The 26606-nt window shown below is 60.3% G+C and overlaps 2 protein-coding genes and 2 long non-coding RNA genes across 13 annotated transcripts in view; 3 read left to right on the top strand and 1 right to left on the bottom strand.

Annotated features, from left to right (window-relative positions):
* MLST8 (MTOR associated protein, LST8 homolog) overlaps nt 1-8691 on the bottom strand; it is a 10739-nt gene extending 2048 nt beyond the window's left edge. For 2 of the 8 annotated variants that reach the window (XM_067013002.1, XM_067013005.1), the window contains exons 1-6: nt 1965-1995; nt 1673-1755; nt 1354-1443; nt 817-1024; nt 296-371; nt 61-213 (exon numbers count right to left, since the gene is read on the bottom strand). In XM_067013002.1, the coding sequence (XP_066869103.1) occupies nt 61-213; nt 296-371; nt 817-1024; nt 1354-1369 (453 nt within the window). In that variant the 5' untranslated portion in view covers nt 1370-1443; nt 1673-1755; nt 1965-1995. Of the gene's footprint in view, nt 1-60; nt 214-295; nt 372-816; nt 1025-1063; nt 1116-1240; nt 1444-1672; nt 1756-1964; nt 2004-8565 lie in introns of those variants that run through there. The other 6 variants (XM_067013004.1, XM_067013007.1, XM_059037735.2 and 3 more) reach the window with 6 other exon arrangements.
* Nucleotides 1814-6587, top strand: LOC136792566 (uncharacterized). Its single transcript, XR_010836518.1, has 3 exons — nt 1814-2307; nt 4758-4920; nt 6292-6587. It is a non-coding gene; the product is annotated as an uncharacterized lncRNA (long non-coding RNA).
* Nucleotides 6583-7937, top strand: LOC136792567 (uncharacterized). The gene is made up of 3 exons (XR_010836519.1): nt 6583-6644; nt 7026-7147; nt 7498-7937. It is a non-coding gene; the product is annotated as an uncharacterized lncRNA (long non-coding RNA).
* Nucleotides 8018-26557, top strand: CASKIN1 (CASK interacting protein 1). Of its 3 annotated transcripts, none has more exons than XM_067013000.1 (20): nt 8018-8308; nt 14323-14374; nt 14482-14579; nt 14787-14932; nt 15023-15118; nt 15238-15368; nt 15774-15930; nt 16012-16120; nt 16223-16305; nt 16471-16588; nt 17610-17711; nt 17816-17904; nt 17980-18064; nt 18150-18241; nt 19025-19135; nt 19214-19315; nt 20742-20880; nt 20959-23010; nt 23709-24114; nt 24442-26557. In XM_067013000.1, the coding sequence occupies exons 1-20, from the start codon at nt 8215-8217 to the stop codon at nt 24539-24541; spliced, it is 4362 nt and encodes a 1453-aa protein (XP_066869101.1). In that variant the 5' UTR covers nt 8018-8214; the 3' UTR covers nt 24542-26557. The 3 variants fall into 3 exon arrangements, with proteins under 3 accessions (XP_066869101.1, XP_066869099.1, XP_058892440.1); XM_067012998.1 differs by having other exon boundaries at nt 16211-16305; XM_059036457.2 differs by having other exon boundaries at nt 8019-8308; nt 15822-15930; nt 16211-16305.
* The last annotated feature ends 49 nt before the right edge of the window (nt 26558-26606 follow it).

Genomic DNA, 26606 nt, shown 5'->3' with positions numbered 1-26606 from the left:
CAGGGAATAAGGGAGGTAAGGGGCTGGGAGCCAAGCTGCACACCCGTCCCTGGGACTCACAGTGCTATTGACCGCAGCCATGTAGCTGGCATCAGGGTCGATGTGGGCCGATGTGATAGAGACCTCAGGCTCCGGGATCAGCTGCTCGTTGTGGTCAGTTTTCAAGTCCCAGATGTGGATGGCGCCACTCTGGTCACCCACAATGAGTTCTGCCTGAGGTGCAGGAGAGGTGAGGTGGGGCAGGACCCCTGCCCGCCAAAGCCCCAGGGTGCCCAGCCCTCTGCTTCCCCCTCACCTGGTTGGGGTGCAGGCACACACAGTTAATGGGCGCATTCACCTGGAAGATCCGCTGACACTGCAGGTTCCGGGACCTTCGAGGTGGGGGACACACTCTGTCTATAGTGGATGCCATTGGTACTCCACCGAAAGGCCCTTTCCCTGGACACTTATCTTGTCTCTCTACGATGGGAGCTGTCTCATAGGAAATACTTGAGAGGTTTGGCCCTCCCCAGGGGCGGCCTGAAGCCAATAACTGACCCAGAGGGGCATAAAGGGTGGCCCCTTGTCTCAAGGCAGGGCTCACTGTTTGATGCAGTTCATTCCAGAGCCACCTATTGGATCAGGCTGAGGCTCTGCTCATCTCTGTGGGTCTTCATCCCTGCCCTATCTTTCCTTACTTGCCCTCAATAAGTCACCTGCACAGAAAACCCCGTCTCAGCCTCTGCTTGGAGGGGACCTGACCTAAGACAGTCTCCCAGCCTGGCCCTCACCCCCACACACCCAGGCAGCAGACCCCTCCTGCCCAGTACCCCACACCTGAGGTCCCAGATGCGGGCGGTGCAGTCCTCCCCACCAGTGTACATCCAGCGGCCGTCCTCGTGGAAGCCCACAGACGCGATGTTCTTGTTGACCCCATCATAGCTGATGATGGGGTTGGGGTTATTGGAGTTGAGATCATACATGCGAATGTGCTGGTAACCTAGGGGCACGGGCCAAACTGAAGTGTGGCTGCGCCTAGATGGACCTATGAGAAATCAGGGGTTGGGGTCAAGGGTATAGGTACCTGCAGCAGCAATCATGCTGCGGTCAGGTGTGATCTCCAGCGCGTTCACCTGCTGGGTCTGTTAAGGAGGATAACAAACAGAGCCCATCCTTCCCACCGAAGGCCTTTGCCCAGACTGTTATCACTACCAGGCATCCTGCCTAGCACCACCTGCCCCAACTCCACAGTGGAGGATACGGAGTCCTGGTGCTGCACCGTTCGCGTACAGATCCCGCTGTGTGCCTGCCAGAACCGCACCGTGTGGTCATAGCCTGCAGTGGCCAAGATGACGGGGTCACTGCCCACCGTACCTGGAGACGTGTTCATGGTGTGGCTGCTTGAAAGACTTGGATCTACACAGGGTCCTAGATCTGACCGGCAGGGGTCAGAGATCAGAGCATCTGGAGAAGAGAGAGTTGTGCAGTGTTTAGAGAATACCCTCTATGTCCTAAACAGGTTACAACAGATTACTCGGTGCTAAAAAATAAAATCATCCCCATTTTAGATATGGGGAAACTGAGGCTCAGAGAGGTTCAGGGATACGCGTGACACCCGGTGAAGGACAGCGCCGAGCTCCAAGGCGCATGCTCCATTCCCCGCCCCAAGAACCCTGCCGGAACGCCACCCTACCCGCGGCCAGCAGGGGACAGTCACGTCCGGGGCGCCACTCCGCAGCAGGGCCGGGCTGCGCATGCGCAGCGAGGCGGACAGGCCTGAGGGGAAAGCCAGAACACTACGGCTGCGCATGTGTAGCAGGCCGGTGGCTGGACCTAATGGGCGGGGGCGCTTTCTGGCTGGACCCTAGAGCTCCCCGGTGCTCCGTCGACCACCCTGACTCCGTCCCGCTGAGCCAGCTTCCCCCGGGCGCGGTCTCCCGGCCACTGAAAGCCGCTTCCCAGCCCTCGCCCCGCGGCCTCCGTACCTTACTTGCTGCTCTGCGTTCCGCCACGGTCCAGGACGCCTAGCGGAGCCGGAGCAAGTCGATAGAGGCCGAGACCGAGCGTAGAGTTATCGATGAGCCATTAGAGAGACAGCAAGAGGAGTAAGGGGAGCAGGGACGGGGGAGGAGACTAGAGTTCTGGGGCAGGGGGCTCCTCAATTTGGGCCTCTGCGGTATCGGGCGGCGCCGGTGGACGAAAGCAGCGACCCCAGCCTTCTCCCCACTCGGGCACATCACCCTTCTGAGACCCATTCTCCAGGCCGCGTTGCACCATCCACTCCGTCCCATCCATCCCCTGATTCCCACGCGGGGCTAGGATTCCCAGGTAAATTATAGGACATCCAGTTGCATATGAATTCAGATAAGCAACATGTTTTGTTTTGCTAAGTATAAGTATATCCCAAATATTGCATGGGATATACTTACACTAAAAAGTTCTTCGTTGCCTAGGTGAAATTCAAATGTAGCTAGTTGTCCTGTGGTTTTATTTGCTAGATCAGGCAACCCTACTCTGGTCCCTTTCAGGACTGTCCAGCCAGGGTCTGACCCTTGGGTCCCCTCACTAATTCCAGTGACCCCTCAAAAACTGGGGTCCCTCTTGCCGCTTTTTCCATCCAGCCTTCCCACACTCTACACACGTGGCCTCATCTTCAAAAAAGAGAGTCCTTGAGACAGGCTCTCCCATGGTTTCTTCCCACCATGCTTATAAATGCAGCTGCACCCCGCCTTCCTTCCTCGGGCCCCGTGATCAAGGCCATGTCCTCTGCCTATCCACCCAGGCCCTGGGTCCCAGGAACCTTCCTTCCTGTACCTTCCCCACCTCCCCTCTTTCCTTCCCCTCAGCATTTCAACACCATAAAACAACTCAAAACTCTTTTTCCAGCCTGCTCTCTTTCAAAGATCCGTTCTCACTTCTCACTCACTGCTTGACCCTCTGTCATGTCTTTTACTCCCAGCTCTCCAGTGAAAATTTCACGAGGTCCCTGGCCATCTCACATTGCCATACCCAGTGGATACTTTTCCTTCTGCATCTCGCCACATCTGTCTGCACAGTGGCTGACAGCACTGCTCCTAGAAAACTCCCGTGACCACCACCCAGCTTCTTGCCCTGCACTCAGTCTCTTTCTCTGCCTTACCCTAAAGGCTGGTGGCCTCCAGAGTTCCTGTCTCTACACTATCCCTGGGGGCTCTTGCCCACTCTTCAGGGCTTTCAGTACCATCCCTGGTCCGGGGCCTTTCCACCCTGTCTCCAGCTCACATCCGGCTCCCTGTTTGACGTTTTCCATTGAAGGCCCCATGGACACCACTTTCCACGGCCAAGACGGTTCATGATGGACCTGCCCCCAAAGGCTTCCCCTTCTGTGTGCAGTGCCCACCCATGTATGACAGTGAGGCAAGATGGGCCACCACTCCCTCTCCCGGAACAGCCTCCCCACACCCACTCCTGCCCCCTCCAGGCTGTCCTTCACATTACAGAGTGGTCTTCTAAAAACCTAAGTCTGACCCCTGTTAGAAGACTGCAGGGGTCCCCCGTTACCCTCCAGACTCCTGGGCCCAGCCCTTGCCAACCCTGCGGCTTCTCTTTCTCTCCGCTCCACAAGCAATGAGTGAACAAAAGTCTCAGAATTCACTACACCCTCTCAATGCTTGCCCACACCTAGGATGCTTCACCTCTACCTCTTCAACTGCTGAACTCCTGTGGGTTTTTTTTGTTTTGGTTTGTTTTTTTTGCGGTACACGGGCCTCTCGCTGTTGCGGAGCCGGACGCACAGGCTCAGCGGCCATGGCTCACGGGACCAGCCGCTCCGCGGCATGTGGGATTTTCCTGGACCGGGGCACAAACTCCTGTTTTTTTTCAGGACTTTTCATAGCATTTTGAGAGCTTATTCTGTATGGGGGGCTATACTGGGTGTTTTGTTTTAATTGAGGTGAAATTCACATTACATGAAAGTAACCATTTTAACTGAACAATCCAGTGGCACTTAGTACCTTCACAGTTGTGCAAACACCACTTCTATCTAGTTCCAGAACATTTCCATCATCCTCAAAGAACCCCGTTTCCCCCACCGCCAGTTAAGAACTCACTCGCCATCCCCCCACCCCACCCCCCCTCAGCCCCTGGCAACCAGTAATCTGCTTTCTGTCTCTATGGATTTACCTCTTCTGGACATTTCATATAAATGAAATCCTACAACAGGCCTTTTGTGTCTGGCTATTTTCACTGAGCATAACATTTTCAAGGTTCATCCAGGTTGTAGCCTGTGTCAGTATTTCATTCCTTTTTATGGCTGAATAATATTCCATTGTGTGGATGGACCCCATTTTATTTATCTATTCATCTGTTCATTGATGGAAACTTGAGTTGTTTCCATTTCTTAGCTATTACGAATGAAATTTTCTGTACAAGTATCCCTTTGAGTACACGTTTTAATTTTTCTTGGGTATATACTAGGAGTGGAATAGCTGCATCATGTGGTAATTCCATGTTTAACTTTTCGAGGAACTGCCAAACTATTCTGAGCATTTTACCCACATTCTGCATTGGGTCCTCGCAATAACCCTGCCAAGGAGGAACCACCCCCTATTTTGGAGGCAAGAAAACTGAGGCTCAGAGATGTAGAGTCATGTATCCAAAGGCACGTGTCTAGAACATGGCAGAACCCATCCTGCTGGGCTCATCCCTCCCCTGATCTCAGCCCCTTCTGGCTGAGGTGACTACTTCCCAGGCAACCCCTGCACCTCATACATCCTCTTTATCTTCTTCTCTACGTACAGGAGCTCCCCAGGGCAGCTCCACCAGGCTCAGAGACAGCTCTGGGGAGTGGCAGATGTATATGTGGGCTTGGAAGCCTGGGAGAGGAAGAGCCCTGTGAACCCTAGCACCTGAAGGATGTCCAGAGCAGGATAAACCCTGAGAGCCTGAGAGCGGGAGAGAGAGGTGAGACCAAAGGAGGCCTGGAAGACTCAGCCAGATGTCTGTGGGGTATCTGTGGCCCAGGGGGGCAAGTCCTGAGCTGTCTGCCTTTTTGTGGGGACTCTGGGTGGAGGGTTGCACATGTCCCATGCCTATGGGTAACTGAGAGACCAGGCCAGGCTCCATGCCCAGCCTGAGCAGCCCCAGCATCTCTGCTGGGCAGGAAGGGGAGATAGGACCCATGGTTGTTGATCCCTTCTTATGTACCAAGCATCAGCTGAGCACTTTACAGAGGTGGCATCTTTGAGAAGATGGGAACCTTGGCAGCTATCATGCTTCATGCTCCCAGCAGCCCGTGAGGAGGGTACATTTGTCATCCCCATTTTATACTTAAGGGGCTGGGCATCAGGGCTCCGGGGGTCTGGGAGGGGTACCAGGGAGCCCCTGAGCGGGTGCACAGCTGGTGGACAGGAGCAGGGGTTGCGCTGCTGCCGGGGGAAGGGGGAAGTTGCCATGCATCTGGGAAGGGGGCCAGCCCAGGCTGCAGTGAAGCAGCAGCCAGCTCTACTCCAGGCTGAGCCTCAGCAATTCTGCTGGCTCAGCCGCCCCTCTTCCTGGGATCGTCCTCGGAGGCCTGACTTCCTGGAGGCTGCCCAAGTCCCACACCTCTGTATCCTCATCTCCCCAGCCAGAGTGGATGGCCTGCTGTGCTGCCCCCACCCCCAGGCTGGGGGGACCCCAGGAAGATTCACATCTCTGTTAACAGATGGACCCTTCCATCAGCCTTGGACTGCAGGCAGAGCTGCTGACCCATTTTACAGATAAGGCAGCTGAGCGTAGGGAGCTTGTCCCAGGTTCACTGGGCTGGCGGGTAGCTGATCTAGAATTCCTGACTCCTCCTAGGGCGTTAGCCTCACTTACCAGGATGAACTAGTAGACTCTGTATGGCTTTCTTCCCAGGTCTGTCCTCCAGAGGGTGGACCACACAGTTGCCCAAGCCTAGGTCTGAGGAGTGACTAAGGGCTACCTGTTTGTTGGGTAGAGTTGGAGCTGGAGATGGAAGTGGGCAGAGAATGGAGGTGAGGTAGCTGGAGGCAGGGGCCAGTTCATTTCCCAGAGCTATGCGATAATTCGAAACTAGAACTTGGCCTTTCAGTTCATGATGAAGGTGTATTTGTCAAGGTAGAATGACAGAATATATTTTATTTAACACATTATTAGCATGATTTATAACATCTGAATAGTTAGACATTTGGTGTGTGGGCCTCTGTTTGTACTCTTGCCCCAGGACCTGAAAATGTTAGGCTCAGGACAGAGTGGTTTGCCTTAGTCAGCCAAAACATGAATATAATGGTAAGGATAATAACTCTTTTTCTGTTTTGTTTTGTTTTGTAGTGTTTCCTGTGTGCTGGGCACACTGCTTGGCTCTGCAGACACGAAGATGAATAAAATGCAACTGCTACCCAGATGGCCCAGGTAGGGAGGCCCAAGAATATCACAATATCCATAGAAGCTATTTGCTGAGAACTTACTAAGTTCTGTGAGGTGCTTTATGGATAGCATCACAGTTAATCCTCAAATAATCTACTGGGATGTATCATTCCCCCATTTTATGGAGGGGGAACTGAGACTCAGAAAGACAAAGTGACTGGAAAAACAAACCTGGTAAGAGGCAGATCTGGGACAAATGAAGAGGCCGATGTGGGTTCAAATCTCAGACTCATGACCTGGAGACTCTGGGACCTCAGGTGAGTCACTTGACTTTTCTGAGCCTCACTTTCTTCATTTGTAAAACGGGCACAGTAAATCCAAGCTCATCTATGAAGTGACCAGCATGGTGCCTGACCCAGCAGGTGCCCAGGAACTGGTCACCATAAAGGGTGGGGGGAAGGGCCCTTGTGTTTAGGGACCCCTGTGGGAGCCCAGCACACTGGGAGGTATAGTCTTGCTCCCTAAATTTCACAGAAGAGCCCACGGAGGGGACTGACCAGCTGTCCAGGTCAGGGAATCCCAGTGCCTGCTGCTTGCCCTCCTCCACACTCTGGCCACCTTCTTACTGGACCAGCTTGATGGCCTGGGCCATAGGGAGATGAGGGGGTCCAGCCATCATATGTGTGAACCTTTCCAAGGTTCTAACAACCTTGCCTGGTTGGGATGATGATCTGCCCCTCCCTGCAAATGAGGAAACTGAACCTGAGCCGGGACACAGACCCCAACTAGTCTGTCTCTAGAATGCTGCAGCCATGACAAGGTGAGGACCGGAGGCTAAGGCCCAGGAGGTCAGAAGGGAGAGACCTCTGGGTGTGTGGGGGGTTGGGCGGGGGAGGGTTAGTGTCAAGCAGGACAGTACCCTGTGGGGCTGCCAGAATCTGTGCCTGGAGTCTGGGGGGTAAGCAGGCTTCTGTGGGGTTCAGATTGCTCCTGGGCAGGGCTGTGACCCTATTGGTGCTGCGAATGGGGGGACTGAAACCCCCTGGGTGGTGGACCTGAAGAGTTAACAGGCGGGGGGCGGCCCGGGAGCGGGCATGAAGGTGCAGTTGCGGGATGGGGAGGGCGGGTTCCCTGACACCGAATTCATTATTGGGAGATTCCTCTTCACAGTTCCTCGACACCTCCCACGGGAACCACGGGCCAGAAATGTCTGACAGCCCCTGGCGGGCCGGCTTCTGTGCCGCCGATGCCCGGGTATCTACATGCCCGGGTCCCCGCCCGCCCACTGCCTGAGTCCCTCCTTCCGTGGGTCCCGCAGCCTCTGGAAGCCTCTCTCAGGCTCTGCCTGGCGCCGCCACCGAGTCAGAGCTCAGTGTCCGGCCCCCCGGCGGCTGCTGTCCCTAGCCCCTGGCGGTCGCCGGGGCCACGGGGTGTCCGCAGAGGTCGGGCCTGAGCCGCGCGGCCCGCACGTGGGGAGGGGGCGTCTCGGGAGGACGGGTCCTAATGTAGGGGCGGAGCCAAGGAGTCGGGCGCGCGGCCGGCGCGGGCGCACCGAGGTCAGCGGCCGCAGAAGGGGGACCCAGGCGTCCGGGAGGCAGCGCCAGGTGCCGCGCCCCCGCCCCGCTCCCGCCGCCGCCGGCCCCCGCCCCGCTCCCGCCGCCGCCGGCCTCCGCCCCCGGGCCGCCCCCCGCCCGTGACGCGCTCCCCGCCCCCTCCGCGCCGGGAGCCCGAGCCCGAGCTGGAGCCCGAGGACAGCGAGGGGCGCGGGCGGCGGAGGAGGCTGCGGGGGAGGGAGGAGGATGCGGCGGGTGCCGTGGGGCCGCCGCCGCCTCTAAGCCGCGCCGAGCGCACGGAGCTCAGCCGCGTCGCTGCGGCCCCGGTCGCGCCATGGGGAAGGAGCAGGAACTGGTGCAGGCGGTGAAGGCGGAGGACGTGGGGACCGCGCAGAGGCTGCTGCAGAGGCCGCGGCCCGGAAAGGCCAGTGAGTGCGGGGGGTACGGGGGGCGCGGGGAGCGGGCGCGAGCCGCGGCGCGCCCCGGGGCGGTCTCCAGCGCCGAGCCCCCCACCTCACCCGGTGCAGGGCTGGATGGGGGATGCTGTCGGGTCCCCGGGGGCGGGGCGGGGCCAGCAGCGCCCAGACCCTCCGTCCGCGCCCCCAGCTGCCAGCACTGAAGGAGGGGCTGCATCGAGCGCCAGGCCGTCACCCGAGCCCCCCAGCGGTCACCTGGCGGCACCCACCTTCCAGGCCGCAGGCATTCGCATCCCTTTCTCCTGCCTCCGTTCCCCTCCCTTCCCGGGCTTCGGGCTGACAGCTGGAGGTCTCTTCTGGGCCTTTAAAGGGCGAGGCAGATTCCCCCCAACGCCATGGAGAGAGGGAGGGGCCTCTTGCGGTAAGGGGAGACCACAGGGCTGACAGTCTCTGTCAGACCCCCTTCCCACCCCATGTTTAATAACATGCTTAGTAGGGAAGGGGGGGGGTGGCAGGACCATGCTGGGGGTGTGGCTGTCCAGGCATGGCCGGCTGGGGGCCATTTACTGAAGGGGGAGCAGAGGCCCAAGGTCGCCCAGCCCAGGGCAGGCTGAGTTCGAGGCAGGTGCAGACCCTGGTCCTCTCTGGCTTCCCTGCTGGAAAACGAGACGGGTGGGAGGGGGTCTCCCACTGGCCAACCTGAGTTTGTTCTGTGGGGGTCCCAGGGGATGATTGGAAGCTTGGCGCCCTGATCCCAGCACTCATCCCAGCTCAGCCTGGAGCCTCCCCCGGGGACCCTGGAGATGGATGGATGGGCGTGTGGACCAGCCGCCTGTGTGACTGCGCACGTATGGCCGTGTCAGTGTGTCAGGGCACCTGTGCGGGCACAGGCAGGGCTCTGCTGGGTAGCAGGTGGGGTCTGCATGCCCCGACTCCCCATGCCACCCCCTGGGACTGTATGTAAGCCAGGGAGGTACCCTCCCCACTCTCCAGGGGAGATACTGAGAACTGAGACAGCCTCTGGGGCAGGTGGGGGTAGGTTCTTGAGCCCCAGGAGGACCCCTCCCACTGCAGCCCCTGCCTGGCCTCTACTATTTGCTCTGTGCAAGTAAAGAATTGCACATCTGTGCCTTGCAAGCACACATACACAGGTGGGCCCTGCCTTCCACACCGGAGGCCCAGGGGTAGTCTGCCAGTTAGGGCTGGCTTCAGGGCCTCGGGGTTCAGAAAGGGAGGGCTTTCAGGCAGAGGCAACCTCAGCTGAGCCTCAAAAGCAGGCTCAGGGATTGAGAGGTGGAAGGCAAGGCAAAGGCTTCCACCTAGTGGCCATCCGACCTTGGGCACAGGCATCTCCAGTCTCTGGGCTTCAGTCTCCTCATCTGTAGGATGGGGACGTTTGTGGTCCCTGCCTTGTAGCATTGTTGTAAGAACAACAAGTACATGCATGAAGCCCAGGCACTTAGTAAGTGCTCCGGTAGTGATAACTTTGGCCATTTCCTAGATGGCCCAGGGTGGTGTGCCGAGGAAGTGGGGAGCATCAGATTTGGGGACTCCTCCCCCTTCTACTCTGGCCATCCAGGGGAGGTGTGGGGACCTTTACCTCAACCTGTGTCTCCGCCTGGATCTCTATATTTGCCCCTGCATGGCCTGGTCTCCGGGTAGGAGACACACCTGCCCTGGAACCCGAATCTGGGCTCTCTGACTCACAGGGGCAGGCATAATAAATCAGATGGAGAAATCCCTCCATGAATTAGCTCGGTTGTCATGGCAACACTGGCCTGCTTTGGAGTAAGATGTATTTTGATTCAGCAAAGTACAGCTGGAGTTTGGGCCATGGGGTAGGGGGCATCCAGCGGTGCTCCCTGGGGCCCCCAACTCCAGAGATGTTCCCACAATTCTTGTTTCCACAGTCTCCTCCCTGTGCTGACACCTTCCCTTCACCCCACACCCCAGTGACACCCCAGGCTCTGTCAGCACCCCTATCCTGCCTGAAGGGAGCCTCCACTTACATGCACAGGCACCGTCACCCTTAGCAGTAATCCTTGAAGTGAAGAAGAGACTGCTAGGGAGGGAAAATACTGGGGTGGAGGCTGGCCTTCTGGGGTGTGGGCAGACACCCTGCCCTTCCTTCTGGCCCAACCTCCCCCTTCTTCCATTTCACTGAAGACTACGGCCAGCGCTCCTGTGCTCACTCACCTTGGCCCACTAAGAGTTCCTTCCAGCGTCTGGCTCAGAGCTGCCTGCCCTGGGGGATTTGAGAGGGTGCCTTTCTATGCTGGAGGCCACAGGGCTTAGCCAATCTGAGGTGGGAGCGGAGGAGGCAAGACCACATCCCTGTAGGGGACAGATGTGGCTCTGTGGACATGGCCTGTGGGTGGCTTCAGTGGTTGGAGGAGCATCTGGGCAGAGGGGTGGAGGGAGGCCACAAGGGTAGAGTGGAAAAGGGTCTGTGGTGGGCTCCCCCCAGGGCCTCTGCAGGTGGAGTTTGGAGGTGACTTCAAAGGTAGGGGTAGTATCAGGAGAGCAGTTACAGGGCTGGGGTGATAGGAGACCGGAGAGCCCAAGTCATGGGGGTGGTCATGGGCAAGGCATATGCACTATGAATGATGGCAATCTGTAGGACTTAGTGCCCTCATGGAAAAGGGAAAGGGGCTCCTGGGGCCTTCAGCTTATCCCCACTTGCCCTCTTCTCTCCCACCTACCCAGGCCCTTGAAGCTGTGCTCTGCTCCAGCTTCATTCAGGGCACCTATCTCCATGAGGTGCAGCCCCCCAGCCCCAGGCAGGCTGCAGTTCTGGGACCTTCCCGGGTGTCCACTGTCCCCATGGGAATTGGGGGTGCTCCAAGACCTCAAGCCCCCCTTCATCCAATTCCAGCACTATTCCTCTTTGAGGAGACCAGTGGCCGGGAGTGGGGGGTGGAGATGAACTTAGCAAGATGCTCCTTCTCCTATGGGGAGTGATCCCCTTCTGGATGGAGACACCCTCTCCCCACTGGTGTCTGTGTCACTTCCTGCGTCTCAACCTCCAGCCCCTCTGAGATTTCAGCACCTGCAGCTGTGACTGGGCGAGCGGGTGGGCCTGGCCTCGGGCTCCACTCCGAGCACCTGGCTCCGTAGATGCCTGGGCACCCTGGCTGCAGGAGGGTGGAGAGTGAGCTGGTCTGGGAAGTCTTGAGGGGAGAAGCTGAGAACTGGCTACATGGGAACTAAGAAGGGTGGGGGGCAGCAGACATTAGAGTTGGGGGGCAGAGCCTTCTGGTGGGGGAATGTGCTGAGTGTGGGCTTGAGCAAGGCAGGGGTGCTGGGGGACAGCGATGCCTGGGCTCCCTTCAGCTTCACGACAAAGGACCGTGGCAGGCCTGGCCACATAATCCACAGAGCCCAGCGCAAAATGAAAATGGTGTGGGGGGTGACTTGTCCAAAAAAATAATAGGACTTCCCTGGTGGTCCAGTGGTTAAGACTCCACGCTTCCACTGCAGCAGGCACGGGTTCAATCCCTGGTTGGGGAAGTTCCTCATGCCACAAGATGGGGCCAAAAAAAACCCCCCAAAACAAAAAATAACAATCTCGCCACAGCAGAGCATCCAGCCAGGTGTGGGGCTCTTCTGAGTGGCTGCACAGGTGACACACTTGAAGCCGGCCCTGGCAGATGGACAGAGTATGTGGGATGAGGGTACAGTTCAATCACCAATTAGCACCGTGTGTGCACCTGGCACTGTTTTAGCCACCAAGGATACGGCAGTGAGCAAAATAGATAAAAACCATTGTCCTCTTGGAGCTTGTAATTTAGTGATGGAGATGGACAATAAACAAGATAAATGGTGGTATGGGGGCTAAAGAGAAAAATACAGCAGACACGAGATGGAAAGGGGATTACCGTTTTATTTATTATTTATTTTTTATTTTTTGGCCACACTGTACAGCTTGCAGGATCTTAGTTCCCCAACCAGGGACTGAACCTGGGCCATGGCAGTGAAAGTGCCGAGTCCTAACCACTGGACCACCAGGAAACTCCCAGGGGATTACCGTTTTAGATGGGGAAGGAGGCTTTGATAAGCAGGTCTTAGATAGAGACCTGAAGGACATGAAGAGGGAATAATGGGGATAATTCAGGGAACAATGGCACACGCACGCGCACACACACACACACACACACACACACTGCACGTGCAAAGGCGCTGTGGCAGGGGAGACAGGTGTGTTGGAGTGCCATCAAGGAGGCTCAGGTGGCTGGAACAGGGGTGAGGAGGAAGTCGAAGTGAAAGGAGGACTACATCATACAGGGCCATTGTCCGGCTTTGGCCTCCAACCCCAGTGAGACAGGAGCAATGGGACCGGACCCATGTTCTAACGGGGTCTCCCTGACCTCAATGGGTATGGAGGATGGACTGGAGGGGACAGGGTGGAAGTGGAGATGCCAGGGAGAGGTGATGGCAGTGGTCCTTCGAGGGACGCTGGCCTGGCCCAGGGTGGTGATGATGGTGCTTGTGAGAAAGGGTAGGATTCCAGGTGTGCTTTGAAAGTATCTTGAAAGTAGAGCCAACAGCATTGACCGATGGAGAAGATATAAGGGCTCAAGAAAGGACCCAGGGCTGCCTCCAAGGTTTTGCCCTGGACCACCACGGGGAAGGAGGGGTGGCACTGCTGCCAACGTAGACAGCCGTTAGCATCAGCCAAGTGTCTGAGGCAGGGGGGAGGGGCAGGGGAGTGGAGACGCCTCTCATCCTGGAGCCTCAGCTCTTTGGCTCTTCACTGGAGAAGCCCTTCACTGGGGAGTGTGGGGTGGGATTCCTATAGGGCTAGTATTAGGAACTGCCACGTGCTGAGCCAACTCTGTGCCAGACCCTTCATGTGTTGTCTGGAGGTGCCCTTAGGCCTGTGAGGCTGGCCCTGTTAGACCCTTCGAGCTCACAGCCAAGGCCTCAGGGCTAGTAAGGGGCAGAGGGAGGATTTGAATTCAGGCCTGTCTGACTTTGTGGGCTTTGTGGGCCATTGGGGGACCCACACCCTACATCCAAAAGCTGAGAACCGAGGCTGGAGCAGCCAGGGCTGCTGTGGGTCACAGAGCAGGCCCTGCAGCAGCCCCTCTGTGACTCGACTCCCTCAGCCCCCTGCCCCCATCCCTGTCCTGAGCCTGGACAAAGGGGCTTCTGTCCTGCCAGCCCCTCCCTCACAGAGTGACTGACCCACAAATGGTTTATGTAACCGTGGCCCAGACAGGCAGGGGATTGGCCCAAGTCCGGCTGGACCTGAGCCCACGGGGAGAGCATCGGTGGGCTCCCCTCCTTTGGCAGGCGGCTGGTGGAGGCCAGGACTGGGGATGCCCCGAGAGGAGACTGGGGCCCCCAAGGGAGGGCTGGAGCCCCTTGGGCTTCAGGCGGGCTGACCCTGGAGCCTGCACATGCCCCCATAGATGAGGGGGCCATTGTAATGTGGTTGCTTGGAGGCACTGGCCCACTTGCCTGCCTCCCCATCCTTCCCTGCCAAATGGGGCTCATCTACACAGGCCAGGCCCGGGGCTGGGAGTTGGGGGAGGCTGAACCCTGGAAATGCAGATCTTCCCCAGAGATACCCCCATTTCCGGGTGTTCTAGCCTTCCTGGGCCACCCCCGTCCCCATCTGGGTCCTTCTGAGACAGATTGGGCTGGCTCTCTCCCTCCCACCATTGGCAGATGCTCAGCCAGCGTCTCAAGGGAGGAGGGTTCATGTGCACATGTGTGTGCCTGTGTGGGTGCAGAGCCCTGGCTTCTGTTCGCAGGCAGGGACAGGCCCTGTGAACCTCCCAACGTCTTAGTTCAGTGGGAAACCAAGGGCCAAAAGCTGGTACCTGATGCTGAGTGCCGGAAACAGGGTTGAATGAATGAACATTTCTAGACTAAAGACCTAGATAGCTTTGGCTCTGAGCCTGCCAGGGAGTTAGCCAGCTGCTCTCTGCCTGCTCTCTGTCTAGAGGGGGCTGGGATCCAGGTAGGCCTCAGTAGGGGCTGGACAGAGCCTTCCTCACCATGTCTCCTTCCCACCCCAGAGCTCCTGGGCTCCACCAAGAAGATCAATGTCAATTTCCAAGACCCAGATGGGTGAGTTCTCAGCCCAGGGAGATGTCAGTCTGGTATGGGGGTCAAAGACTCCTGGGGAAGGCAGGGTGCCTGGCTCCTTGCCCATACATGTCTGTCACCTGTCCCAGCTTTTCTGCCCTGCACCACGCGGCCCTGAATGGCAACACGGAATTGATCACCCTGCTGCTGGAGGCCCAGGCTGCTGTGGACATTAAGGACAACAAAGGCAAGGCCTGTCAGGGACCTCAGAGCCAGAGGCAGGGGGTCAAGGTCAGAAGTGGGGTCCCTGGAGGCCAGGATGGTCCCTCAACTGAGGTCTCAGCCCCGGGTCTTGGTCTGGGTTGAGGCAGGTTCTCATGGGATCAGCGTCGTAGAAGTCAGGGTTGGGTTCAGGATCAGGGGCTAGCTCCCAACTGCGCCCCCCTGCCCCCAGGCATGCGGCCGCTACACTATGCGGCCTGGCAGGGCCGGAAGGAGCCCATGAAGCTGGTGCTGAAGGCCGGCTCAGCAGTGAATGTCCCATCTGATGAGGGCCACATCCCCCTGCACTTGGCGGCCCAGCATGGTCACTACGACGTGGTAAGGACCGCCTCAAGGGTGACAGGGTGCCTGGGGCAGAATAAGCCCAACGGATGCATTGGGCCTGACCACGCCCTGTGGTCCCTGCAGTCTGAGATGCTGCTCCAGCACCAGTCCAACCCGTGCATGGTGGACAACTCGGGGAAGACGCCCCTGGACCTTGCCTGTGAGTTCGGCCGCGTTGGGGTAAGTCTCCCCAGGGAGCTGAGTGGGACTCCAACTTCTTCTCCTGGGGTGGGAGTGGGAGACAAACTGCAGCTCCCCACTCCATTCCTGGGCCCCCCTACTCTGACCCCTCCTTCCAGGTGGTCCAGCTGCTCCTGAGTAGCAACATGTGTGCAGCCTTGCTAGAGCCCCGGCCAGGGGACACCACCGACCCCAATGGCACCAGCCCCCTGCACCTGGCTGCCAAGAATGGCCACATCGACATCATCAGGTATGGCCGTGGGGGTGGGGGGTAAGGGGCACCCAGCCTTGGGGTTCCTGCTCCTGGCTTGGCAATAAGACAGGAGCAGCCAGGGAGCCGTGGGGATGTGGTCAGGTCTCTGGATACGAAGCATGCCTCAAGCCGCCCTCATAAAGGATATACTGGAGGGGGCTGGGGAGTTGTCTTCTGTAGCCCCACAGCCTGTGCCACTTGCTGGGTGACCTTGAGGAGACTCTAAACTTCTGTGAGCCTCAGTTTCCCCATTCTTAAAGTGGGCATCGCAGCACTGCCAACACTAGGATGAGATAAGAGTGTGAAGGGTTAACACAGGGAGGGGTTGTCGGGGATGTGGGACAGGGTAAGCTCATCCTCAGCCCCCAGGAACTGGAGCCCGGCTTGGGTGTGCTGGGGCAGAGGGCTCTCTGTGCAGGGCCCTGCCTGCTCCTCCTACCTCCCCGTCAGACTCCTCCTCCAAGCTGGCATTGACATTAACCGCCAGACCAAGTCTGGCACTGCCCTGCACGAGGCCGCACTCTGTGGGAAGACGGAAGTGGTTCGGCTGCTGCTTGATGTGAGTTAGGGGCCAGAGGAAGCTGGGGTCAAGTGGGGGTGTAGAGGGCTCCTGAGAGTCCTCACTCTCTGGCACATATAGAGCGGGATCAATGCCCACGTGAGGAATACCTACAGCCAGACGGCCCTGGACATCGTGCACCAATTCACCACCTCCCAGGCCAGCAAGGAGATCAAGCAGCTGCTGCGAGGTGGGCCCGGGTGGGGCAGGGGGGCAGGGGTGGGGCCTGGGCCAGGCTGGCTCACAGGACTGGGGGGTCTGCCACCTCCTGTGTCCCCAGAGGCCTCGGCAGCCCTGCAGGTCCGGGCGACCAAGGATTATTGCAACAATTACGACCTGACCAGCCTCAACGTGAAAGCTGGGGACATTATCACAGTAAGGATGGCCTGGAGCTGCTGGAACAGGGATGAATGGGACCTGGGATGCTCCCCACAACACCCGGCAGCAACTGGGGGGTCTGAGCAGGAGGCCAAGGCCACCCACCCACTTGACATGGAGGGGTGTTGCCCTGAGCATGCTCCCTCCACCGTATCTGGCCAGGTCCTCGAGCAGAATCCAGACGGCCGGTGGAAAGGCTGTATCCATGACAACAGGACAGGCAATGACCGTGTGGGCTACTTCCCGTCCTCCCTGGGTGAGGCCATCGTCAAGCGAGCAGGCAAGTCCCACCCAGGGATGGGCTTGCAGGCCAGAAGGAAGCAGGTGCACGGCGTTTTGGGTGGCAGGGCAAGGATTGTCAGCTCTAGCCATTGCTAGGTGTGGGGTCCAGAGTGTGTCCTGCCAGCTGTCTCCTCATCAGCGTCCCCAGACCCACTCGTTCATGTATTCAACAGACATTGCATGCCAGGCACTAGGAATAGATGGTATCCCAGATGGACGTCATTCTTGCTTCCAAGGAGCTTGCCCTCGGGGAGGGAGGGGAAAAGGGAACAGTGAAATAAATGTGGAAGGAAACGTACCAACCAGTGACACAGAGATTGCAGATGGAGATCCACTTTAGACAAGTGTGGACAGAGAAGGCCCTGAGAAGTGGGAGGGGCTGGCCACAGGCAGAGCATTCCAGGCAGCAGGAACCACACGTGCAAAGGTACTGAAGCAGGACAGAGTGTGACTGTGTAAGGGTCCAAAGGAGCCCAGTGTGGCTGACTTGGTGACAGAGAGAGAGGAGGCGCAGGATGAGGCCATAGGGCCATGGAATGGCTTCAGATGGGGGACTGGTGTGATTGGTTTACCCCACAGAGAGGATATGGAGATTGACAGCCCGGGTGAGAGGGCAGAGGGGGGCCAGTTAGGAGGTGTGCTCAATCCACCCAAGGTCATCTAGTTCCCTGGGATGAGGAGCCTGTACCCAGGCTCCTGGGGGCCTCCTCCCTCCCACTGCTCCCCAGGCACAGAGGGGTTTGCACCCTCCTGCAATTCCCTACTCCCACCTACAGGACCACAGGATAGCCTGGCCTGCGCCCCTCTCTGCCATGCTCTCCTTCTCTCAAATGTCCAAGGTTGGGAAGGGCCTTCTGAGGGTCCCTCAGCTTCTTGAAGACAGGGCAGGAGGAGGCTGTACTGACCCCCCAGGCACGTGTGTGTCCAGCCTCTGCTCTGCGCAGACTTGGGGGACAGGCTAGGGGATGCCCCAGGCCTGGGCCAGTCCAGGATTCAGGGAGACTGTGCTTGGCCCACAGGTTCCCGAGCAGGTGCCGAACCAAGCCCACCCCAGGGAGGCAGCTCAGCAGGGCCCTCTGCACCCCCCGAGGAGATCTGGGTGCTGAGGAAGCCATTTGCAGGTAGGTGGGGGCCTCTGGAGGGCAGTGGCGGTGGCACTTCTGCAAGGCAGCACCTGGGCTCTGCAGGGCTGGCACTAGCTGATGCTGCTCCCTCCTGCTGGCAGGCGGGGACCGCAGTGGCAGCTTGAGCAGTGTGACCAGTGGCCGGAGCAGCGGGGGCCACACCCTGCACGCAGGCTCTGAAGGGGTCAAGGTAGGTGAGTTGGTGGCAGGACCGGATGGCCTGTGTCTAGAGCAGCACTGGCCAGCCGGCCTGTCTGGGTTGCAGCTCCTGGCCACGGTGCTCTCCCAGAAGTCTGTCTCTGACTCCAGCCCCGGGGACAGCCCTGTCAAGCCTCCGGAGGGCTCTTCAGGTAAGAGCAAGGACACAGCACTGCTGGCCTGGCCGGGAGGTGGCCCCCGGGCAGCCATTGCCCCACCACACCCTCTTGTCCCCAGGTGCCACCCGGTCCCAGACTCCAGTGACCCATGCTGGGCAGGTCTATGGGGAGCAGCCACCCAAGAAGGTGGAGACAGCATCGGAGGGCAAGGTACAAGGCCTGGGCCGGCTGCAGGTGGAGGGGCGCCCAGGGCAGCCTGCCTGGCTTGGCTGCAGCGCAGCCAGGGCCCTTGACAGGAACGGCCCGTCCTTTTGTTGGTCTGTCAGTCTGTGTGTGTAGCTGTTGTCTCTTGTACACGCTGTGCGTGTAAGCTAGTGTGTCTAGGAAGTATGACACAGATGTGAGGTGAGTGGGGGGTGTGTTTATGTGTGGCTGGTGTGATTGTGATGCGGGCACATGTGCGCATGTGTGTGCGTGTGGAATGGCATGGATGTGAGACGAGCCAAGGTGTGTATGTGGGTGAGATAGGTCCTGTGTGCATGCACCTGCGTGCTAGGGCGGGCGTGAGCTGCTGGCTGAGTCCTCCTGCATTCCTCTGGGTAGAGCCCACCTTCTGGGGCATAGAGGGGCAGCACTAAATTGCCCTGCCTGAGGCCCCATTCTCAGAGCCCCTCACACGGGGCCACACTGCAGGGTGTCCCTGGTCCAGGAATGGGGGGGACGGTCAGGGAGGCCTGTGATGTGGACAGCGGTTGGACCCTCCTGGTGGAGATCACAGAAGGAGGCCGAGGTGCTGGACGATGCTCAGGAGAGCGGCACCCAGGACCACAGAGCGAGAGGAGCACCCGGGCCAGGCTGACGGGGCCCAGCGGACAGCAGATGGCGCTGAATGGTCTTCAGCTGAGCAGAGAAGGAGGCGCTGCGGTGGCTGGGGTGCATGCCTGGCGGGGGAGCAGGCAGGCGAGCCTGCAGCAGGTGCCTTGTGTCTTCCAGGGCGCCGAAGCTGTCAGCCAGTGGCTTGCCACGTTCCAGCTGCAGCTCTACGCCCCCAACTTCACCAGCGCCGGCTATGACCTGCCCACCATCAGCCGCATGACCCCTGAGGTGAGCTGCTCGAAGGCTGTCTACCAGCTGACCCAGAGATGGGCCAACCTTCTGCTAATGGACCTCTCCTCCACCTAGGACCTCACGGCAATCGGGGTCACCAAGCCAGGCCACCGGAAGAAGATCACTGCAGAGATCACCAGCCTGAGCATCCCTGACTGGCTACCTGAGCACAAACCCGTAAGGCCCCCTGCACCCCAGTGGCCAGTCCCAGGATGGGCAAACAGACAGACAGACAGCCTGCCTCCCTGGCTACAGCCCACCCCTGCCCTCCAGGCAGTCCAGAGAGAGGAGAGCAGAGGATGACCTCTGTTTGTCCATCAGGGGCACTGGGGCCCACCTCCCTGGGGCAGGGGCAGGGGCAGGGACAGGGGCAGTGGTGACCGCCTCTGAGGGCTGTCAGGGCAAGGGGAGCCTGAAGCCTGGAGAGTCCCCATCTCCACTACGTGCTCCACACTCAGGCGGCCACACAGGGACACTGGAGCCACCCGGCACCCCACAGCACTGCCCATCACACACACACCCAGACACTGCAGGGGGCCGTGGGAATGGGATGTGCTTGCACCCAGGCACATGTATGGGGAAGACGCCTGTGTGTGCTTTGGGTACACAGCATGCGTACGCTAAATACATTCAAGGCGCCCACTGGTGACTGCACACACTGGCTGACAGCCACACCAGCCGCGGCCAGTGCTGTCACAAACAGTCACTCTGTGGTGGGACAGGCTCTGGGCTGGGAGAAGGTGGGCCCGGGGCCTGTCACATCCATGCTGCCTCTCTGGGCCTTGCGCTGTGCTTCAGGCTCCCACCCATCTGTGAGGGAGATGCCATGGCCACCGAGAGCCCCAGGGCTGTGGGTTGGTGACAGGTGGGTTTGTGCTCATCCACTCTGCCTCACTCCACTCAGTCAGTGGCTCAGGGGTCCTTCCAGCCAGCACGTATGGGTCCCAGGGGCTTCACTTTGCTTGTGCACCCAAGGAGGTGACCGAGTGTGTTGTGTTGGTGCATAAGTGACATCCAGCTGGGAGTATGGACAGGTGGATGCCACTCAGGGAGCCACCAGTGGTTCTGGGTGAAGACCATCACGGATATTTGCCAGGCGTGTGACGAGGCTGTGTGACGTGTGCCTGATGCTGGTGGGGAAGTGGTGAGAGGGCGCGAGCGTGATTCAGAGGGGTGTCAGTGCCCGTGGATGGCTGGGATGCAGGGTGTGTGTATACACGTATCTGGTCGGTGGTGCTGTGTGTCTGTGTCCATGACGTGTGTGGTGTGTCCACGTGGATGCTGTCCCCATAGCTGCCTGGGCAGGTGAGGAAGCGCATTCTTCCACCGGAAGTGCATTCTTCTCCCTCCCCCAAGGGGTATCCTGAGGAGAGAGTCGCCCCTCTGTGTGTGTTTGCATATGTTCGCAAGTGTGTGTGAGCTGGCCTTGGGCTCCTGTCAAGGCTGCACTGTCTCCAAAGCTGACGCCGCCTCGGGCCTGTCTGTTTGTCCTTCCGTCTCTCTGTGCCAGGCTGGCCCGGTGCCCTCTCCTCTGACAGCTCTGACTAATAGGCAGGGTGTGGGCAGCCAGCTTGGGCTGCCCTCTGTGTCCCCTGCTCCATAGGCTAATCTTGCCGTGTGGCTGTCCATGATTGGCCTGGCTCAGTACTACAAGGTGCTGGTGGACAACGGCTACGAGAACATCGACTTCATCACTGACATCACTTGGGAAGATCTGCAGGAGATCGGCATCACCAAGCTGGGTGAGGCCCCACCCCGCCCCCACTGCCTCCTGGTCCTCACCACCCTCCCTGGCCTGACCTGCCCCCCACCCCACTCAGGACACCAGAAGAAGTTGATGCTGGCAGTGAGGAAACTGGCAGAGCTGCAGAAGGCAGAGTACGCCAAGTATGAGGGGGGACCCCTGCGCCGGAAGGTACCACAGTCACTTGAAGTGATGGCCATCGAGTCACCACCCCCACCCGAGCCTGCCCCGGCTGACTGCCAGTCTCCTAAGATGACCACCTTCCAGGACAGTGAGCTCAGCGGTGAGCTGCAGGCTGCCCTGACGGGCCCGGCTGAAGGGGCTGCCACTGCCGCTGCCCCTGCCCCTACTGAGAAGCCCTCCAACCACCTGCCACCCACCCCAAGGGCTTCCATGCGGCAGGAGCCCAGCCTGGGTGGGCGGGCACGGCACATGAGCAGTTCTCAGGAGCTGCTGGGCGACGGGCCCCCAGGGCCTGGCAGCCCCATGTCACGAAGCCAGGAGTACCTGCTGGAGGAGGGGCCAGCCCTGGGTACCCCCACCAAGGAGGCCCGGCCCAGCCGCCACGGCCACAGCGTCAAGCGGGCCAGTGTGCCCCCAGTGCCTGGCAAGCCGCGGCAAGTCCTTCCACCAGGTACCAGCCATTTCACACCCCCCCAGACTCCCACAAAAGCCCGGCCAGGCTCCCCGCAAGCCCTGGGGGGACCTCATGGCCCAGCCCTAGCCACAGCCAAGGTGAAGCCCACCCCACAGCTGCTGCCACCAATGGAGCGACCCATGTCACCTCGCTCGCTGCCTCAGTCACCCACACACCGTGGCTTTGCCTACGTGCTGCCCCAACCCGTGGAGAGCGAGGCAGGGTCGGCTGCTCCAGGGCCTGCACCTGTGGCCTTGCCTGCACCTGTGCCCACGCTGTGCCTGCCCCCTGAGGCCGACGTGGAGCCAGGGCGGCCCAAGAAGCGCGCCCACAGCCTGAATCGCTACGCAGCGTCCGACAGCGAGCCGGAGCGGGACGAGCTGCTGGTGCCGGCCACCGCGGGACCCTATGCCACAGTCCAGCGGCGCGTGGGCCGCAGCCACTCAGTGCGGGCACCCGCTGGCGCTGACAAGAACGTCAACCGCAGCCAGTCGTTCGCTGTGCGGCCGCGAAAGAAGGGGCCTCCCCCACCCCCGCCCAAGCGCTCCAGCTCAGCCATGGCCAGTGCCAACCTAGCTGATGAGTCAGTGCCAGGTGCGGAGACCGAGGGGGCTGGGACTGAGGACGGCCGGCTGGGGGTCCGGGCACAACGCCGGCGGGCTAGTGACCTGGCTGGCAGCGTGGACACAGGAAGCGCTGGTAGCGTGAAGAGCATTGCAGCCATGCTCGAGCTGTCGTCCATTGGGGGTGGGGGCCGGGCGGCCCGCAGGCCCCCTGAGGGCCACCCCATGCTTCGCCCTGCCAGCCCGGAGCCGGGCCGGGTGGCCACGGTGTTGGCCTCGGTGAAGCACAAGGAGGCCATTGGGCCTGACGGTGAGGTGGTGAACCGGCGCCGCACACTGAGTGGGCCTGTCACGGGACTTCTGGCCACTGCTCGCCGGGGTCTGGGAGAGCCAGGGGGGCCTGCAGATCACTGCCACTTAGTGGAAGATGGCGCTACCCGGCAGCGGCCTCGAGGTCCAGCCAAGGGTGAGGCGGGTGTGGAGGGCCCACCACTGGCCAGGGTGGAGGCCAGTGCCACGCTCAAGAGGCGCATCCGAGCCAAGCAGAGCCAGCAGGAGAACGTCAAGTTCATCCTCACTGAGTCCGATACGGTCAAGCGCCGGCCCAAGGCCAAGGAAAGGGAGGCAGGTCCCGAGCCTCCCCTACCACCGCTGTCCGTGTACCAGAATGGAACAGGCACCGTGCGCCGCCGTCCGGCCTCTGAGCAGGCTGGGCCCCCAGAGCTGCCCCCGCCACCGCCACCAGCTGAGCCCCCACCCTCTGATCTGTTGCACCTGCCCCCGCTGCCCCCGCCAGACAGTGATGCCCGGAAGCTGGCCAAGCCACCTGTCTCTCCCAAGCCCATTCTGGCTCAGCCCGTGCCCAAGATCCAGGGTTCACCCACACCTGCCTCCAAGAAGGTGCCACTGCCAGGTCCTGGCAGCCCAGGTAGGTTCAGGGAGCCAGCTGGGAAAGGACCCTCCTCCAGCTCCCCATGCCATGGTCTGAGGGGTTTTCCACTTCTTGGATTTAATGAAGGCCAGGTGGAGTGGGGTGGGAAAGTATCCTCAGACCCTCTCGTCCATCCACCCACTGGACCACTCCACCAATGAGAGCTGAGACAAGGGTGGATGGATGATCCTTACATTCCTCAGTGAAGGAGACACAGAAACCCATGAATAGCAGCACCTGTGGAAGGAGGACAGGCCCACGATGCTGAAAGACTAAAGGAGGATTCTGACTTGGCTGTAAAATGACCCAAGCACAGGAGGGAGGGGAGAGGCTTCCAGGCAGAAGGATCAGAGGTGCAAAGGCCCTGTGGCATTCAAGCAACAGAAGGGCCGGTGGCTGCAACAGGCCACACCTGGAGGGGAATGGAGGTGGGGTGCGGACCAGGCGGGGTTTGGAAGCAGTGACTCAAGCAGGCCTGCACAGGGAAGCACGCCCCCGGCAGCCTCAAGGAGGCGGGGGGGGGGGGGGGCGGGGGAGGCGCGGAGGGCTGGAGCTGGAACCCGGCCGGCAGTGCAAAGGGCGTTATCTCTAATCCCGGGTTCAAGGCAGGGCGCTTGGGCAGGGCTTGTGCCAGGATGGGTACCGCGCGCGCCGCGCAACCTCCCACCCCGGTGCGACTCTCCTCCTCCCCGCAGAGGTGAAGCGTGCCCATGGCACGCCGCCGCCCGTGTCTCCCAAGCCGCCGCCACCGCCCACGGCGCCCAAGCCGGCCAAGGCAGCGGCGGGACTGCAGTCGGGCAGCGCCAGCCCGTCGCCCTCGCCGGCACGCCAGCCGCCTGCTGCCCTCACCAAGCCCGCCAGCACGCCGCCCTCGCTGAGTGCCAGCCCGGCCAGGCCCCCGTCCCCCGGTATGCCCGCGCTGCACGTGCCCGCCAAGCCGCCGCGCGCTGCCGCAGCGGCAGCCGGGCCCCCCGCCGCGCCCGACGGCGCCTCGCCGGGGGACAGCGCAAGGCAGAAGCTTGAGGAGACTAGCGCGTGCCTGGCGGCGGCGCTGCAAGCCGTAGAAGAGAAGATCCGGCAGGAGGACGCGCAAGGCTCGCGGTAGGTGCAGGACCCGGTCCGGCGTGGGCGTAGATAGGTGGAGGTCTGTGCGCCCCCGCGGCTGGTGCACACCTGGAGGCTGCCCTGCGAGGGCGGGGCCGAGTCGCGCCGGGCCCGGTCTGGCGTGGGCGGGGCTCTACGAGCTGCCCCAGCCCCGGACAGAGGATACTGTGAGTGGGCCGGGGGCGGAGCGGGGTAGACGTCATGGGGAGGGCGTGGACTGATCCGGTCCCGCCCCTTAAGGGGGCGCGGCCTCCGCGAGGGGCGGGACATGGGGGCTGGAAGTTTTGAGCCGACCCAGCCCGTTCACGCTGCGCCCGCTCCCAGCCCTTCGGCCCCCGAGGAGAAGAGCACCGGCAGCATCCTGGACGACATTGGCAGCATGTTTGACGACCTGGCCGACCAGCTGGACGCCATGTTGGAGTGACGCGGCCGCCCAAGTTGGGCCCACCCCCGCCGCCTGGGCTCCGGCCCGCACACTGACCTTTACCTCAGGATGGGTACCTCCGGGGGCGGCGCGAGCGGGCAGGGCGGTGGACCAAGGGGGAGGGGCGCAGGGGGCAGCCTGCTAGGCGGCCGTGGGCACGAGGCGGGGGTGGGCCGTCCTGTCCAGCCCCCGCACAAGCACAACTCCTGCCCCTGGGCCCAGCTTGGAGGACTGCCTGGTTGGGGGACCCAAGGGCTCTGGGCAGATGCTGCTGCCTCGTGGGTGCCCTTCCTTATCTGCTGCTCCCTGTGCAATAACTGCTGGGCCACCTGCCCACCCACCACCAGGCTCTGCTCGCTGTGGGTGGAGGAGGGGAAACTCCTGAACCCCCTGCCCTGAGTCCAGGTTGGGTCCACCCTGGGAGGCAGCGGGAGGGGGGCAGCTGCTGTAGTCCCCTCCCCAATCTGTGGCAGAGCACAGGCCTATGCCCAGCACAGAACTGCCCATTGGGGACCTCTGCCAGCCACTCCAGCGCAGCACAAGGGGCTGGGGTTGGGCCCCCTGCCCCACTGTACCCCACTCCCTGAATATAAGCTATCGAAGAGTATTAATTTATTGGGAATAAGCTAAGGCAGATTTCCCCAGAGAAACAAAAAGTTATAACTTTAACAAATATATATTTAAAGAAAGAAAAAATATTATTGATTCTATAGAAAACCATTTACCAACTGCAAGGACGCTGGAGTCTAGCTCAAGACAAAAGCTGTTAGAGGCCCCGGCCATCTGTCTGTCTATCCTTCCCTCCCTCTGTCCAGGAGTGGCCAGACCCCTGGGCCCAGTAGCACAAACAGGAGGCTGGGGTCTGGGGGAGGGGTCTGTGCTCCGCCAGGGCCTCCCTTCTGCTCTCTCTCCTAACTTCTCTGCATCTGAAGAACTTGAAGGATGTGCCTTGCTCGCCGCTGGGCTGTGTCATCCACGCCGTGGAGACAGTGGGGAGGGCTCTGCCTCTCCCATGGGTGCTGGTGCCTCTCCCCTGGGCTTCAGGGGAGCTGTGTGCACAGCGTGGTGAACGTGGGTGCGTCAGTTGGGTGACAGCAGTGGGTGAAGGGCATGCATGCCAGGCTGCGTGTGGTGCGTGTGAGGGTGTGCCCAATCCTCCCTCCTTGGGGCCTTGAGCTGGCCCTGCGCAGCCAGCCTACCCCCGCTCCAGTTCCCAGACGCTCTGCTCATGGTCTGAGGCTGTGTCGTGTGGTCGTTCTCGCCTTCTCTCCCTCCGTCTCCCTCTTCCGAAAAGTACTGACTGGGCTCCTCTATCGTGTTTGCTGATCCACATGTGTTGGGCACAACTTTGACATTTCTTAACAAAAAAGAGAATTTAAAAGCACCGGGGCTTTCCTGGTGGCGCAGTGGTTGAGAATCCGCCTGCCAATGCAGGGGACACGGGTTCGTGCCCCGGTCCGGGAAGATCCCACATGCCGCAGAGTGGCTGGGCCCGTGAGCCATGGCCGCTGAGCCTGTGCATCTGGAGCCTGAGCTCCACAACGGGAGAGGCCACAACAGTGAGAGGCCCGCGTACCACACACACACACACACACACACACACACACACACACACACACACGCGGGAGAGGCCACAACAGTGAGAGGCCCGCGTACCACACACACACACACACACACACACACACACACACACACACACACACACACACACACACACACGCGGGAGAGGCCACAACAGTGAGAGGCCCGCGTACCACACACACACACACACACACACACACACACCGCCGAAAACCAGCGATTGTGATTCGGGTGGGCTGAGGGAGTCTGCCAAGGTGGTGCCTGGGTGTGTGGGGCCCCTTCCAGTGGTCATGTGCTGGCACATCCCCGGGTGGGTGGGCCTGGTCAGCTACCTGGCTGCTCCTCAGTGGGTGGCCCAGGCCAGGGCCAGCATGTGGGGAGGGGGGTTCCGGGCAGGAAGCTACTGTCAGCTGTCAATAAACAGCAGAATATGGAGCTGCCTGGCTCACTTTTTTGGGGTATGTACATTGGGGCAAGTGGGGGG

Source organism: Kogia breviceps, chromosome 14, assembly GCF_026419965.1.
Source record: "Kogia breviceps isolate mKogBre1 chromosome 14, mKogBre1 haplotype 1, whole genome shotgun sequence".
NCBI lineage: Eukaryota > Metazoa > Chordata > Mammalia > Artiodactyla > Physeteridae > Kogia > Kogia breviceps.
This window is presented reverse-complemented; position numbering and strand designations above follow the sequence as displayed.

Coding starts and splice junctions, on each gene's coding strand:
- CASKIN1 (XM_067012998.1), top strand. CDS start 8,215: ATGGGGAAGGAGCAGGAACTGGTGCAGGCGGTGAAGGCGGAGGACGTG. Junction 14,375..14,481: donor AATTTCCAAGACCCAGATGG/GTGAGTTCTCAG, acceptor CACCTGTCCCAG/CTTTTCTGCCCTGCACCACG. Junction 18,065..18,149: donor GCCTCCGGAGGGCTCTTCAG/GTAAGAGCAAGG, acceptor TCTTGTCCCCAG/GTGCCACCCGGTCCCAGACT.